This window comes from Girardinichthys multiradiatus, chromosome 12 (assembly GCF_021462225.1).
Source record: "Girardinichthys multiradiatus isolate DD_20200921_A chromosome 12, DD_fGirMul_XY1, whole genome shotgun sequence".
Taxonomy (NCBI): domain Eukaryota; kingdom Metazoa; phylum Chordata; class Actinopteri; order Cyprinodontiformes; family Goodeidae; genus Girardinichthys; species Girardinichthys multiradiatus.
The window spans coordinates 15145590-15163064 of NC_061805.1; the positions used below are offsets into that span (position 1 = coordinate 15145590).

At 40.5% G+C, this 17475-nt stretch overlaps 1 protein-coding gene across 1 annotated transcript; it reads left to right on the plus strand.

Moving 5' to 3' along the window:
- Positions 1-1662: 1662 nt before the first annotated feature.
- stx2b (syntaxin 2b) lies at positions 1663-9539 on the plus strand. The gene is made up of 12 exons (XM_047382006.1): positions 1663-1730; positions 1853-2017; positions 2096-2173; positions 2256-2355; positions 4880-4954; positions 5042-5115; positions 5424-5532; positions 7171-7244; positions 7423-7560; positions 7645-7755; positions 7889-8008; positions 8969-9539. The coding sequence occupies exons 2-11, from the start codon at positions 1988-1990 to the stop codon at positions 7982-7984; spliced, it is 885 nt and encodes a 294-aa protein (XP_047237962.1). The 5' UTR covers positions 1663-1730; positions 1853-1987; the 3' UTR covers positions 7985-8008; positions 8969-9539.
- The last annotated feature ends 7936 nt before the right edge of the window (positions 9540-17475 follow it).

A 17475-nucleotide genomic window follows, 5' to 3' on the forward strand; every position in this document is an offset into this window, starting at 1 on the left:
GTTTTTTGGTGACAATCAGGTTGGTGCACGTTCAACAGATGATCACTGATGTAACGCTGGAATGATGTTGAATGAAGTGTTGCAAGGAGTTTTACCATTGGATAAATATCATGGCTTGTGTTTGTGATTGGCTCCAAATAAAAGCTCAGATAATCCTACATAGAATGCTCTATTCTCATTTATTTATTTATTTTTTGACAACCCAAATCTGTTGGCACATAAGATTCTTTCTCCCTGTCATCTGTTGTTCTATCTATGCCTCCTTCTGGCCAAAGTGACAGCAGACATTTTTGCGTTCCAGTTAGCACCTGCATTTTATTCGTGCTAAATCCACATGCAAAAATTGTGCCCGCAAACCGTTTCAGGCTTTGAAAATCATATTGCGAGTGGAAAGGACTGACATTTCCATATCCTCCTCCCATGAATTTGCGCGTTTGGGTCATCATCATATGTTTTGCATATTCATGAAGGCAGACATGCTAAAAAGTTTGCGGCCACAGTTCTGCTGATTTTGCAAAGGCAATCTGAATGAATATTGGTCTTGACATCCACATGCAACACAACCCACAATTAAGCAAGTTTTCCCCACACTTAAATTGAATGGTCTGGAATTTTACTTTACTGATCACGCTAAAATGTTGAAAACAGGCTGCAGCTGCCCCCTAAGATGGCGAAGTGCAGTCACCGCGATGTCATGTGAAAACCCCCCATTGGGGCAAAAGTGAAAGCACACCAAAAAGAAGATGTATCTTGTAAAGCAGCATTTGTGACTCATAGCAGCAGATTTGTGCAGTTGTATTCACTGTGTTTGCATTAAAGGAAAAAATATATAAAAACAATTCTTTCGGAAAAATTGGAGCAAAACTGTGAAAGTAAGAGACTTTTGGTGTAAAACTCAAAGAATACAATTTGTGCCCTTGTATTTAAGAAACTGATGTCCGAGCTACCGCACCCTGTTGGCGGTCAGACGCCTCGGAGTTCCTCCGGTACTTGAAACCCAGAAGCGATCCCACACTATATCTAACACTGACTCTTAAAGGAACGACCCTCAAACAGTTTCTAACTATTAGCTCCTTTAATCTAAATTAAGGCAGAGGAATGATAACAGAGATCAGCGCTGAGGCTCCCGTCTCGGACCGTCGCCGTCTGTTAGAGGATGACAAAGAGCCTCGATAGAAGGTCACATATAGCTTTTAAAAGGGAAAAACAGCTATGAGCCTATTAATAAAGGTTATTCCTAACGCTGAAGATGTGTAACTCTTGTTTTGTATTTGTGAAAGACAGAAAACATTGTACAATGACAAAACTGCACAGTTAAAATGCACAAATAGTTTTGCAGCAATAGTTTTGGAAAAACTGGAGCAAAACTGTGAATGTAAGAGGTTTTTGATGTGTAACTCAAAGTATTCAGTCTGTGCACTTTTACTTAAGAAACTGCTGAGGTGTCAACTACAAATAGTTTTGCCCCAAAATTACCTTCACAGTTGTCCAAAATTAATTTTAATTGTGTAACTATCTCAGGAGAATTTTTAAGTTTGTTTATTTGCCGTTATATGGACTTTTTTTTTTTTTTTGGTCTGTAGCCTTATGTTTGTGAAAGACAGAGTTGTGTGTGTTAGTGAATGTGTGCGTGTTTCTATGTGGAGACGTATCCTCAGTGGGGCGGTACTGTGGATACTATTGTCGGATTTCAAGCGCCGTCGTGAAAAAATACACAGTATCTATTCCAGGTAAAAAAACAAATACATTTTAATAGACTATTTTTGCAATGCTTTGAAACTTTCAGATCTCCGCGATTGGTGTCTTGTAGCCTTTGTTAAAGTGGATCTTATAAATTGAACTTTTCCATCAGCCGTCGGAGCTTCAGTCCTCGGAAAGGTAGGACTGCTGTAAGACCGCACATGGATGGTCTTTTCAAAAAGGACCGGGGGACGGTTTGCTGAAATTACCTGAGGAGGAGACGCAAGGATCGGACTAGGAGGGCGTAATGAAGGATCGTCTGGCCGAGTTGGCTGCTGTAAGTGCTACCTTAGCCTGGTCTGTCAGTACCAGATAAGTTGCACAAAAATGCATGATTGTTTTTAAATCCTCACAGAGTAACAACCAAGCAGAGGAGGATGTCGATGTTACAGAGAACTGCAGAGATGGCTACATGGAAAGCTATTTCAGGAGGGTAGGTATGAAACCCAGTCGAATGTGCATTAAAATAACTCCACACACCAATAAGTTATTAATCTGTTAATTGACTAATTAAGGTGGAGGAAGTTAGAGAACTTATTGATAAAATCTCCTACCAAGTGGAGGAGGTGAAGAAGGTGCACAGCATAATCCTGTCTGCACCCAACCCGGATCACAGTAAGTTTTTTAGATAAAATTATAATATATATATATATATTGCTTTCTTTATGTGTTCAGTGTACAGAGATTACCTTTTTTATTGGGCACAATTAGACTTTTTGGTGTTGCAACAGATTTAATTTGCTGCGTTTTCCTCCTGGGTGGAAATGAAAGGTTGTGGACCGGAAACCTATGAAGGAAACGGCTGCAAAACCTCTGAGGCCATTGTAGTTTGAGGTCTGAACTGTCCTGTGAAAGGCCATTCACAGTCTAAGCACATCATTATGCAAAGTATTGTTTATTGTAATAAAACAAAACAAAACAAATCAAGAGCTTTAAAGCCATCAGATGGGGAACAACAGTTGGAAAAACAAAGAATTTGATTTCAATATTTTCCTGGTCTGTATAGGCAAGGAAAAAGGTTTGTATTTGCAGACTTCATTTACTATTCTGCTAAAAGCTGTGTCCGTTCGTCCATCCATCCAGCCAGCCGTCCACCGATTGTTATTGCCATTTTATGTCCTTCCATAATTTAACCTTTCATTAATCTGTTCTTATCCATCCATTGATCTTTCCATCATCCTGTGGAAATAGTTACAAATCCTTAGTGAACCTTTGTATTTAATGTCTGGAAATTATTTTCTGAAAAAGCAGGGAGTTTAAATTTTAAATAATGTAGAGGAACCATGGAAGAGGCATGAGAGGCCTTCTGCAGCATCAGAGGGAGAACTGCAAGACAAATCCATCACAGATTACAATGTCATTCCATTTTCTGTTTTTGTTTATTGGTCACCAGGGAAAAAAAAACAAAAATCAGAATCAGAATAAGCTTTATTGCCAAGTTCGTACATACCAGCCGATGTACCAGCCGATCCACCTGCTGTCTGTATGCAGACTCATCACCGTCCTGGATCAGACCAATGACAGTGGTGTCATCTGCAAACTTAAGGAGTTTCACGGACGAGTCTGCTGAGGTGCAGTCATTTGTGTACAGAGAGAAGAGGAGTGGGGATAAAACACATCCCTGGGTGGCACCAGTACTTATTGATCTGGTGCGGGAGAAGATGCTCCCCAGTCTCACCTGCTGTTGTCGGTCCGTCAGGAAGCTGTTGATCCACTGACTGGTGGAGGCTGGGATGTTGAGCTGGGTGAGCTTCTGGTGGAGGATGTCTGGTATGATGGTGTTGAAGGCCGAGCTGAAGTCTACAAACAGGATCCTGGCGTACGTCCCTGGACGTTCAAGGTGTTGCAGGATAAAGTGTAGACCTAAGTTAACACCATCATCTGCCAACCTGTTTGCTCGGTAAGCAAACTGCAGGGGATCCAGCAGGGGGCCTGTGATGTCTTTCAGGTGCTTCAACACCTGCCCCTCAAAGGATTTCATGACCACAGACGTCAGGGCTACAGGCCTGTAGTCATTTAATCCTACGATGGTGGGTTTCTTGGGCACTGGGATGATGGTGGATCGTTTGAAGCAGGAGGGGACCTCACATTTCTCCAGTGACTTATTGAAGATCCGGGTGAAGATCGGCGCGAGTTGATTTGCACAGGCTTTCAGGCATGATGGGGAGACGTTATCAGGTCTTCCAGCTTTCTTTGTTTTCATGCGCTGAAAGAGCCTGTTTACTTCTTCCTCGGAGATCTTTAGTGCAGGCGGAGGATCTGATGGTGGGGGGTTGGTTGCTTTGTGGGAAGAATTTGTTTCTGAATGGGATGTGGAGGAGATGATTTGAGGCGTGAATGGCTTCTTGTCATGTCTGCAGTAGAAGCCATTGAGACGGTTGGCCAGGAGACGACTCTGTTCAGGATGGGTGGAGGGGCTCCTATAGGCAGTCAGGTTTCTCAGACCAGTCCATACAGCTGAAGTGTCACCAGTAGAAAGGCTGTTCTTCAGCTTCTCACTGTAACTTCTCTTGGCTGCTTTGATCTCCTTTGTTAGTTTGTTCCTGGGCTGCCTGTACCGCGCCCAATCTCCACTGCTGTGAGCTTCTTCCTTGTCCTTGCGCTGGTTCCTGAGGTGTGGAGTAAACCATGGCTTGTTGTTCCCAAAGGTGCAGAAGGTCTTGGTCTGCACACACGACACACACAGCGAGATGTTTTTCCACGGCAGAAGTACAGCCATGAAGTGGAAAATATGAGCAATTATTATAAACGAGGATAACTCTCTCGGTGAATAAAACGGTTTACAGTTTATATAAAATGCCTCTAGATCAGGACTTCGTGTTTTCCCCAGCACTTTTATGTCTCTGCACCAACCTTCGTTTATATAAAAGCAGATTCCGCCTCCTCGCTTCTTCCCCAATAGCTCTGCGCTGCGATCCGCTCTGAGCAGCTGGAAGTCCGGCACCAGCAGTGCGCAGTCCGGGATGTTTTCACTAAAAAATGTGCGTTTTGACCCTATGTTGTCTCAGGATGGTTGCAAGGTTGCAAGTTAATATCACAGGAATTTCACTATGTACAAAAAGAGAGACATTTTAATTTAATATGAAATGTTTTCTTGTCAATAAGCATAACCTGATGTGTTGCCTTTCTGCATTTAAAGGGACAAAGGTTCAGTTAGATGGACTGACCAACGATATCAAAGGGAATGCCAATGTGGTGCGAACTAAATTAAAATGTGAGTTGAGTTGTGATTTTCACACTTTTTTGTAACATGCTGTGTGAAGTAAGTTAATGCTGCCATCGTTACTCCCTCCCGGTGTAGTCATGGAGCAAAGTATACCAAAAGACGACGTTGTGAACAGAGCTTCTGTTGACTTCAGGATCCAGAAAACACAGGTCAGACAGCCAGTCAATGACTATAAAAAAGCTTATCCTGTACATATCCTGTGCATATAGCTTCATATCGATTTAGTTGCACACCATAAGGGAAATAGCAACCATGTTATTGCTTGGAGTTGTTCTTTATTATTGAATGAAGAAATACAAAAGTATTTTTATTTTATTTAGTGCTGCCAATCAGTTTTTGGCTGAGCATTTCTGAAAGCACAATAAACATAATTTAAATCCTAAATATAACGTGAAGCACCCTTTGGGAGAAGGTAGGCATTCTCACTTTCTGTCTTTATTTTTTATTTATTCCTCAGCACATTGTGCTGTCACGGAAGTTTGTGGAAGTCATGACCCAATATAATGAGACTCAAGTGTCTTTTCGGGAACGGAGCAAAGGAAGAATCCAGAGACAACTGGAGATAAGTAAGTGACCAATGCTAGATGTGCCCTCCCTAAATGTGCATCCTGCCTTGACATATGAGGTACAGAACAAGGCGTTAGCTTCATTTCCTCTTAACCATCACAACTGTTGACAAATTGTTTGCAACAGCATGCAAACTTTAGACATATGTTGTTTTTATGAAAACTTTGGGAATACAGGTTGAAGGGTAAAACTGACATTTATGTAATGTTGGCACAACTTAAATATTTAGGAAGACTTAAATAGCAGATTCACTAAAGGTACCAGGTGTAAAACAAGCAAATATTTATAGTTTGACATTTGATGCTTCCCAGAATTTTATCTCAACATGCTAAATGTTAGACTCTCTTTGTGTCCGTTGGTGTACCATAAAACAATAATGAAAAGTATATAATAGGGCAGTTTTCCTCAGTCCCTGTGGCTTTAATATAAGGCTCAACGGCTCCACACCGAAGAAGATAGTGATACTGGAGACGGCTGTTTGCGTTGCCAGGGAAATGGGCAGAGTGCTCTGGGTAACCTGTGCAACAGAAGCTGACTTGTCTTTGGCAAAACACACACAAAATTTCAATCTCAGCTAACATTGGCTTATATGGTTTATCTAAATTGCACAAAATGGATAGACTTTGTGCTAGATGTCGGGTTATGCTGTTTACTCTTATGTGTTTTGCTCCGTTTGTGTCTCTGAGGAATAGGTGTGTGCTAAAGGTGTGTGATCTGCCTCTCCAGGGAGAGTTTTGCACAACAGGAGGCAAAGCTTTCTGTTTATAGTTTCAGGTGGTGCTTCTATGTCAAGGTCCTTTGTACCTGAAACATTATCAAACTGGGTAAGAAATGCAACCTTCACTGTCTGGGTCAGAATTATAAGCACCACTAAAATCTAATTAGAAAAGCTAATAACTAGTAACAAGTAATTTATTTGAAATGAAATAGTTTTTGTTGTCCACTGGATATCAATAGAGTAGTATCTTCCTAGATGTTAGGTAGTCAGACAACACTTGGGAGTGGAGCAGCAACTGCCACATCTACTGACACTCAACCAGCAGCAGCACTTGTTTAAGAAATTACTGTAACTCCTTAATCAGCAGTGCCTTTCCCCTAGCCTCTGTTCAGTCTCCGAAGTAAATAACTGTTGTACTGAGCAACATGTGGTGATAATCACCAAAACTTTCATTACTGCTTCATGTTTGAACTCGAAGCAGTAATGCACCACAGTATCAGGACATAGGTTTCACAGCAGACTGACTGCTTTATGGTCTGGACTGAAGGATGTTAGCTGCAGTTTCGCAGGGTGGAGGGGTGGGGTCGGTGCCTATCCTTGGGGTAGGTGGGGTACACCCTCTAGGGGTTGCCAGTGCATCACAGTCAACCAGAAATGACACTAATATATTTTTAATGATTAACACAGTAAAGAAACAACACATAACATATTGGGAAGTGGTTATAAAGATATAAAAACAAACATGGAGCAATCTGCAGCAGTTTCATTTGATAAGACAGCAGCCTTAAGCACATTATCATGTCTTATTAGAGTAGCCAGGAATGAGTGACCCCTAAAGTCCGTGCTAAAATTTTTAAGATTGGTTTTTCCATAGATCGTACCTCCACATCTGAAAGGGTTTACTTTTTACTATTGGCAGCTGGAAGAGTGACCACCAATGAAGGATTGGAGGATATGTTGGAGAGTGGAAATCCATCAATCTTCACATCTGATGTATGCTTGTTTCATTTATTAATGTGTCTTATTGTTCATAAAAGTCTGTTCCTGCAATTCAGTCTTTTTGAAGTCAGTTGCTTGGAATGAGGTCTAGATCAGCTACATTCCCTTACACAGGTGGGAAATCTCCTTTTGTCTTGTTTCAAAAAGTCCATAATATTCTTTTTTCCCACAGATCATTTCTGATTCCCAAATCACTCGTCAGGCCTTAAATGAGATAGAATCCCGTCACCAGGACATCATGTGTTTGGAGTCCAGCATCAGGGATCTTCATGCAATGTTCATGGACATGGCACTGCTGGTAGAAAGTCAGGTATTTGCGTAAGATTGCTGGAGACTTTCATGTCACAATGTATGTCAAATATTGTTATTTCAGGGCTAATACAATCTTTTACAGGGGGACATGGTAAACAACATTGAGAATAATGTCTCTAATGCAGCTGAGTACATTTATTGTGCAAAAGAAGAGACTAAAAAGGCAGTGAGATACCAGAGGAAATCACGTAGGGTATGTGTTCCCCTTAAATGAATTTGTAAATTGTCTTCAGTATGAAAATATGCAAGTTGTACAAGACGTTCAAAAAAGTTAATATGTTTCACTACTAAATATTTAAAGTTTATATAACTACTTTGCTTGGCAGAAATACATCATCCTTTCCTTTGCTCTGTTGATCCTGCTTGCTGTCATTGCACTAATTGTTGGCCTGTCTGTCGGACTAACCAAACGCCCTCAATGAGGCCTGTTGTCATCATTGCATGAGGTAACAACCCTTACAACACCCACAAACATCCATTCATTGAGCACAAACTAATTTAGCAATTTGTTTTTCTTTGATGAAACCATGTAGTATCCTTTAAAAATAAAGATGCACTGTGTCATCAGAAATACTTTATTTTAGGTTGAACTGAGATTGTAAACAGTCTTTAGCATCTCAGATAAGTGTTTAGCTTGATTAACGTTAGTGTAGTAAACAGGAGTCTCAGTGTGTATTACATAGAGATTGCACACGCTTTCCGTAACTATGAGAGGCTTCCAACATTTGCAAAATCCAGCATGTTCCATGACTAACAGGTTGAAAGTAAAAAAAAATAAAAAGCAGATTTGCTGTAATATGATCAACATTCATTGTATTTGGTGAAGCAGGCTTCTTGTCATTTCACTGCTTTGTCAACTGAACAAAACAACCAAAGACAAATGTGAATTGATGTCCTGTGGCAGATGGCTACTTTTGAACTTGATAAAGTCAAGCACCTGGAGACATAAAAAAATTTGAAGTAGCGGAATGAGCAGCACCGACCAAAAGCTAGGTCTTTGTTCTAGCAGGCAAATGAATAGGTGCTATGCCTACAAAGAAAGTACAGTGTCCTTTAAAATAAGTTTGTAGACATATTTTTGCTTCCTCTTACTTCATTTTTAAACATATAATGATTATTAAAATGGCTAAAGTTGAGTCTTCCCTTATTTTCAACTTCCACCCTGAGGAGTTTTGTTAGCGCAACAAGTAATGCTTACATATGGTGTGTTTATGGATCACAAAAAGATTGGATTTGGGAGTTTCTGACTGGCCATTGACTGGACAGGGTTGTTCAAGCTGACAATTGTTTAATTTGTGTCACTAACCAAGTTTTTGGTGCATCTCTAATGACAAAAATGAACAAATATTTTAAGTTCTACTTTTGTGCAATAATAACAAATGTCTCATTTGCCCTGATTTTGGCAGATGTTTCTCTACCTAGCCCTGTGTGGAGGTGTCCTACTTTTACTCATCATACTAGTTGGAGTCTATGGCTGATGGATTTCTTGGTTCACAAACTTAGTTTGCCAGCTCCACAATAAGATAAATATTCTCAATTTAGTACCATCACAAGAAAGGTTTCCTTAGCACTGAGAAGTAAGTATATTGAATGCAATACAGTTTGCACAAGGCACATCAGACCTTCTAGTTAATCAAAAAAATAAAAAAATAAATACATATATATATATATATATATATATATACACTCACTGACCACTTTATTAGGTACACCTGTCTGCAAATTTCTAATCAGCCAATCACATGGCAGCAACTCAATGCATTTAGGCATGTAGACATGGTCAAGACGATCTGCTGCAGTTCAAACCGAGCATCAGAATGAGGAAGAAAGGTGATTTTAGTGACTTTAAACATGGCACGGTTGATGGTGCCAGACGGGCTGGTCTGAGTATTTCAGAAACTGCTGATCTACTGGGATTTTCACGTACTACCATCTTTAGAGTTTACAGAGAATGGTCCAAAAAAGAGAAAATATCAGTGAGCGGCAGTTCTGTGGGCGCAAATGCCTTTTTGATTCCAGAGGTCAGAGGAGAATGGCCGGACTGGTTTGAGCTGATAGAAAGGCAACAGTAACTCAAATAAGCACTCGTTACAACCAAGGCATGCAGAAGAGCATCACTGAACGCACAATACGTCAAACCTTGAGGCGGATGGGCTACAGCAGCAGAAGACCACACCGGGTGCCACTCCTGTCAGCTAAGAACAGGAAACTGAGGCTACAATTCGCACAAGCTCACCAAAATTGGACAATAGAAGATTGGAAAAACATTGCCTGGTCTGATGAGTCTCGATTTCTGCTGCGACATTCGGATGGTAGGGTCAGAATTTGGTGTCAACAACATGAAAGCATGGATCCGTCCTGCCTTGTATTAATGGTTCAGGCTGGTGGTGGTGGTGTAATGGTGTGGGGGATATTTTCTTGGCACAATTTGGGCCCCTTAGTACCAACTGAGCATCGTGTCGATGCCACAGCCTACCTGAGTATTGTTGCTGACCATGTCCATTCCTTTATGACCACAGTGAACCCATCTTCTGATGGTTACTTCCAGCAAGATAACGCGCCATGTCAAAAAGCACGAATCAACTCAGACTGGTTTCTTGAACATGACAGTGAGTTCACTGTACTCAAATGGCCTCCACAGTCACCAGATCTCAATCCAATAGAGCACCTTTGGGATGTGGTGGAACGGGAGATTCGCATCATGGATGCGCAGCCGACAAATCTGCAGCATCTGTGTAATTCTATCATGTCAATATGGACCAAACTCTCTGAGGAATGTTTCCAGTACCTTGTTGAATCTGTGCCATGAAGGATTAAGGCGGTTCTGAAGGCAAAAGGGAGTCCAAACCAGTACTAGCAAGGTGTACCTAAGAAAGTGGCCGGTGAGTGTATATATCCTAAGTACTTTCATTGCTGGCTAAAGTTCATATTTTTGCATACACACATGAAGGTCTATCAGTCTTTTAAGATATTATTTTAAAACTTTTTGTTTAGTTTTTGCTTCAAATGTTAGTGTCAGTTTCTTTTGTTTTCTCTCCTACTTTTATATATTACTGTTGTATGTTATTCATTTTAAGAGTATAAAAGCAGTATGACTTAGGGATGCTAGAAATAGTAAATACTAAAAAGATCCCTACCCTCTTTAACTTATGGTGTGTGATGACTGAAATAACATGATAAGTGATGCACTGATGCAGTACCCTTGGATAATTCTTTCAAGAGCACCCACTGAAGTTTTCTATTCTGTGTTTTGTACTGAAATGGTATAATTAAATCATTTAAATAAAATATTAAGAATAAACATTTTGTGCAGAATGATTTCTTTATCCACTTTGCTGGTTACATTTTAATAAAGTAAACACATGGGTTAAAACTGCACACCTCTGTATCTTTCAAATGACTAGCCTCTGAATTTCTTTTTATTTTATTTCAGTGGTTTGCATTTTTCCATTGTTTTGGTTGTTCCATTTTTTGTTGTTGTTGAAGAAAACAGTTAGTAGTAGAGGCGTCTGTTTACTTCAGGTCTAATGAGCACTTTGCACAAAAGACTTGATTTAGGTGTAATTAACAAAACAAGACTAGTGGAGAAAGTAAGCGGGTCCACGGAGTGCAAGTGTTTCCTTTTTATTTAGTCGATCAGAGGAAACCTGAGAGGTGCAGTCAGAGAAAGATGAGTAGAACATTATCAGTTTAAGAGTATTTCACAGTATTTTGTAATTCTTGACCTTTTTCATATTTTTCCAATGAAGCGTTAACATACTCACATAGGCCAATGAGTTTTATTGAGACTTTATGCAAAAGACTAACTGAAGTAATGCATTTTTGTAAATTTGCATTTGTATATGTAAATATTTTTTGTTTTTACAGATCAAATCTGAAAGGTTTGGCCTCCATTTGGGTTTAGCCCTCTGTAATACCCCTAAATATAATCCAGACCAATCAACTATCAACTGAATTCAGATGTCACTTCAAGTAATTAAAGTTCCAGATCTTGTGCAACTTAATTCCAGTATAAGTCCCACAGTTCTGTTAAGGCCTCAGAGGTTTGTTAAATAAATTTAGTACACAGGCAGCATCAAGAAGGTAAAGGAGCCAGCAGGGTTTTGAAGTTTTGAACACCTCACAGAGCACCTTTTTAAAAACTGACAGGCCAAAAATGGCAGTGAAGAGAGAAGCAATAAAAATGTCCTTGAGCAATTAAAATGTCCTTGGTAACTCTGGAAGACTGCTGCAATCTAAGCTCAGGTGGGAGAAGCTATTTACAGGACAACCATTATACGTGAAGTTTGCAAAGTCCTGCCTCTTCAGAAAAGTGAAAGAAAATCGTTCTTAAAAAGAAGTAGGAAAAGTCCTGTTTGCAGTTTACCACAAGCCGTGTACGTACGGGACACGCAAAACATTTGGCTGATGGCGTTTTGATCAGACGAGACCAGAACTGAACTCTTTGGTCCAAATGCAAACCACTGTGTGGTTTGGAAATTATACTACAAGTAACCCTGAATACAACAACTCTTAAGTAAAACACTGTGGTGGCAGTGTCATATTTTGGGCATACAAAAGCACAAACAGGGTAGCTGGTCATAGTTGATGAAGAGATGGAGTATTATAAGACATAAAGCTGTTTTCGCCTTTGCCTCCAGGGGTTCATAACAGAATGCCTAACAGAAAATGACATAGAAGCCAGATTTATGCATATATTTTGACTAAGAGTCTGTTCTTAAACTTTTGATCAGTTGAAACTATTGACTACCTGCTTGAGTTTCAAATGTCAGTCAGTCATTTTCTACTGCTTATTCCATAGTGGGTCACAGGGGAGCTGGTGCTTATCTCCAGCAGTCTATGGGTGAAAGGTGGGGTATACCCTGGACAGGTTGCCAGTCCATTGCAGGGCAACACACATACAACCATGCACACACCTAAGGGCAATTTAGATTGACCAATTATCCTAACAGGCATGTCTTTGGACTGCAGGAGGAAGCTGGAGTACCTGGTGAGAACAGGGAGAACATGCAAACTCCATGCAGAAAGACCCCCACCTGGGAATTGAACCCAGGACCTTCTTGCTGCAAGGCAACAGTGCTACCAACTGCGCCACCGTGCAGCCCAAGTTTCAATATAGTATTTGTTAATTTGTCTGATCCATTCTTTGCATTTTGAAGCTTGCAATGTAAGGCAAGATTTAAATTTTGATTTAGTTAAAACTGCAGTAGAAAGCCGCAGTTTTGAGAAAACTTTGGACTTAGCCTGTAAGTTTGAACAAGCATGTAGCAGGCTCGAACAAAGCGTGATACGCAGGCTCGTAAGCAGGGCCACCGATGACGGCGGATAAATGGCGTGAGCAGTGCGTATACTGTGACTAACACTGCAAAGACATTAATCCTGGTTCTGATTGGCTGTTTCTGACGAGCTGTTTTCTGGGAGTGGTATATTTCTGCAAATGACAGTAGGAGCACTAGGAGAAGCCAGAGGAGTTTGATTTTTTTTCACAGATCATCTGTATCATATTATACTGTCAGGACATAGTGACACTTTTAACAAATATGTAAAAAATAAAGTTTTTTAAAAAGTTAGCTACTGCAGCTTTGATTCAACAGCCCTGTGATGGACTGGCGACCTGTCCAAGATGTACCCCACCTCTCGCCATATGAGCGTTCATGAGAGTCTATTAAATTTCTTGTTGTTCACCAAGCTGTTCTAATCTAGATGCATAAAACAGACCTAAACCATATAAAAACCATATTGTACATGAAATGTTCTTTGAACATTTTGAAATTTCTGTTCTATTATTTTGTGTATTAGTTTCTTTTCACTTTATCATCTTTGGTTTCTAGTTCTTGACTGTGTATTTACTTCCTGTTTCTTTCCTGCCGAAGTTCTTATTTCAGACTGTTTTATTGTAATTTGCATTGCAGTTTGTCACAATTTCAAAAAGCTGAGAAATGAGCAGTAGCTACAGACCAATGCAAGGTTTGATAACTTTACCCCACAGGTTCATTACTTTCTACAAAAATATATAAGAAACAAGATCTTAGCTCCATAAGTGTGGCGGCTGAGCTGAGAGATGGCAGACAAGAGTGTACAGTTAATGAGGTTAGAGGGGTCTTCTAAAAACTTTACTTTAATTTGGTCTGCCAAGTACTGCAGAAGGTAAAAAGAGGAACAAGCGGTGACCAGTCAGAAGACCAGAGACGTTTCCTGCTACCTGACTGGAATAATGAGCCACAGCTGTCTGGAGAACTCTGTTATGCCTGGGCACATCCATACATACTGGAGAAAAACCAGGTAAGGTGACAAGATACCTAAAGGAGCAGGAGGAACAGGATGATGTAAAAATGCAGTTAAATTTGTTTATGAGATCATAAAATTGATTTCTTTCATATTTACGTGACTTCTTTGATCTGTGTTAGTCAACCACTCCTGAGTAAATAAAGTTTCTGAATCTAAAGATAGAGTCCAAAAATACAGGAAATATGTTTCTTACTTATTTTATTTGGCATACAATCTTGTCTATCTTCCACTAGAAAATTGAGAAATATTAATGAAGACCACAATTTTATAGATGGCTCTTATTTGCATAATACATTGTAAGGTGGGAGCTCTTTTACCATTGATTTACTGTCATCTAACATGAGGTCTATTCTATGCACAAATACCCAAACTTTAAAAACAAGCAAACAAAATTTCAGGCATAACTATAAAAGCTCCATGCCGAGTTGATTTGAATAAATAGCTTGTTTACACTTACCATCTCATTTCTTTGAGGTCCTTCTGATTGGATTTCATTACCTTCATTACCTTCATTGTTTTTAGATTTCTACATGTTTAAAATAGCAAACATAAGTAATACTAGTATTTTTAAAACATATATAATGCTATGACTCATCTTTTGTTTGCTTTGATTTAAAAACATAGTCTCACTTAATATTTGTAGGTAAATCAATATTGTCCACACCATGGATAGTTAAATAGGAATCAGATGACCCCTAAATAAGCTCAATAACAAATGTTTAAGTTATCTTTAGAATGATGAGGCACCCTTTAACACCAGGCTCAATTGTTCATTGGATTTGATTGATTGGTTCATTTTGCCTTAGTTTTGAGTATTTATTTTCTCATCATTTTTGTAATACTTCTACTTTCTTGCATTTTGCTAAAATTTTTCCTCCACTTCCACTTCTGCATCTGAATCTGCATCAGTGTCTGTAAATATTTGTGTGGTTATATTTGTCTTACCATTTCCCCCAACAAGATTTAGCTAATCTGCTTAGAGCATTCAGTTTTGTTCTCTTTGTGGGATTTTCAGTTTCTCGCCAGCTGTCTCCTATAAATTTCCACATTTGTGTCCTTGTTATCTCAAACTCCATTCTATGACACAAGCTTTATTTACACCAGTGTTTAAAATAGAAAATAGACCTACCAGACTTTTTTGTTTGTTTCATTTTGTTTATTTACTTCATCGCTGGCACTGAAATGCATCTATGTTTACCTACTGGTGCCTGAATTTGAAAGTGAATTTGAAAGCCTTGCATCATAATTTGAATGTGTATAGCTGGATTTGAATCTGCCTATATGATTTAACCGATCTGACCATATATTTCTGTACATACATCTATTTGTATTTAAACATGCTTTAGGATGATATTTCATATGAATAAACTTCACTAAACTGAAATGCTGATTCCGATTTTGCTATACCACCTGAAAACAGCACACCCCCACAGATGAGCTCCACCCCTGAAAAGCTGATGACGACACATTCCCACAGCGCTCCACACACAGCGCCACTCCAAGCACCCCTGTCGCATCCTGCCCTCCACCACAGAGTGCAGCGCAACGGCAGGGCAAAGGCCCTGTGCAATGTCACCCCAGCCTCTGCCCTCAAGCGCAACAGAGCAGACACCACTGAGCACCATACTCACAACGGACCCCCTGACCTCACACCAAGACGGGACACGCTCACCCAGCAAGCGGTCTCCGGCCAGCGGTACACACCCGGGGACGGCGGCCACCACCATGCACCCGCAAACACGCAAACACACCACATCCCTGCCTCTGCAACGACAGCTCAGGGAGAAACACCAACCAGTTTAGCTCCACCGTCACCACTCAGCCGATCCAAATGCCAGCGACCACACATCCAAAAAGAGGACACAACCCCCCCTACCCCGCACGCTGCAACCCCTCTGTGCTGCCAGCCCATCATCCACATAAAGACTGATTTTATGTTCAATATTCATGCTTTTTATGCCTTTAATATCTTTAACTTGCCTGATTGCTGCTGTAAATAATGATGGGGAAAGTTGGCATCTCTGCCTGGTGCCCCTCTGAAGACATAAGCTGGAAGATGTTTGATTAGTTGTCCTGATACATACTGTTGGGGAACTGTTTAATATTCTTAACCAGTTTATGAAAGACTTACCTAAAACCTAATTTACTCAAGTTTCCAAACAAGAATTTCCAGTTAATTCTATGAAATGTTTTTACTGCATCGAGAGATAATATATTAGTCTCAATGTTTTTACTGTAGGAATAGTCAATTAAATTAAATAATCTGTTTGAATTTGTGGATGAATACCTCCCTTTTATAAAACCAGTTTGGTCAGGATGTAATATGAGAGGAGTTATTTTTCTAGTCGTTTTGCGAGGGCTTTACAAATTATTTTGAGATCAATATTAATAAGAGGTCTTTGCCTGGTTTCACTACGAGAGTGATGTTGGCAAAATTTATATTTGGCAGAAGTCTACCATTTTTCTCGATTTCCTGCAACATTCTGTGGAATATTGGAACCAAATTATTCCAAAATTCTTTGTAGAACTCGGCCTACAGCCTTTTTATTGGGCATGCTTTTGATGGCTTCGTGGATTTCGGCTGATGTCAGTGGTACTTCCAGGGCCATCGCTTGACTATCTGATAATTTAGGCAGTGTTACTTTATCCAGAAATTGATCAATGTTATTATCTGATGGGTCTATCTGTGGTGAGTATAAAACTTTGTAGAAATCTCTGGAAGTGCTGTTTATTCTTTCAGGATCATAACATGTATTCCCTGTCAAGTCTTTAACAGCAAATATAGCTGTCTTTTCTTCATTTATTTTTAGCTGGTTAGCTAAAAAGCTACCTGATTTATCAGCATGTTCAAAGTTTTCTATTAAAAGACTTTGTACTTTACTCGTGCTCGTACTCGTCGTCTTCCGCTTCATCCGGGAACGGGTCGTGGGGCAGCAGACTCAGTAGAGACACCCAGCGTCCCCCTCCACAGACATCTCCTCCAGCTTCTCTGGGGGGAGCCCAAGGCGTTCCCAGGCCAGCCGAGAGACATAGTCCCTCGAGCGTCTCCACCTTCGTCCGCTGCCCAATCCTCTTTGCACTTGTCCCTCTTGGTTTCCCCTGCAGGTGGTGGGCCCACTGGAGGATGGCCTTGCGTCTCTCGATCGGGCTTGGCCCGGCCGGGTCCCGTGAGGAGCAACCCAGCCACCAGACGCTCTCCAACGAGTCCCGACCCTAGGCCTGGCTCCAGGGTGGGACCCCGGCTCCACCGTCCCGGGCGACATCACGTGCCTCGATTTTGTGGTCCTCATGAAGGGGTCTTGAACCGCTCTTTGTCTGACCCGTCACCTAGAGCCTGTTTGCCATGGGAGACCCTAACAGGGGCATTTAAGCCCCAGACAACATAGCCTCGAGAATCATTCGAGCACTCGAACCCCTCCACCACATTAAGGTGGCAGTTCAAGGAGGGGTCTTTGTACTTTAAATTGGGCTTTTTTTGTCAAAATTTCATTTAATTTTAGGTTTGCTTTACGTAGTGTGCCCAGCATTTCCTCTTCCTGGGAAGCTTTTAACAATTTAATGGTTTCTTCTAATTTCTGGATACATTGTTTTCCTTTTTCATTTTATGTGATGAGAATGAGATTAT

Excerpts from the sequence above, each read along its gene's own strand:
- stx2b (XM_047382006.1), top strand. The coding sequence starts at position 1,988 with ATGAAGGATCGTCTGGCCGAGTTGGCTGCT. Across the intron at positions 4,955-5,041 it reads GGTGCGAACTAAATTAAAAT|TCATGGAGCAAAGTATACCA; the intron begins GTGAGTTGAGTT and ends CTCCCGGTGTAG. Across the intron at positions 7,561-7,644 it reads CACTGCTGGTAGAAAGTCAG|GGGGACATGGTAAACAACAT; the intron begins GTATTTGCGTAA and ends AATCTTTTACAG.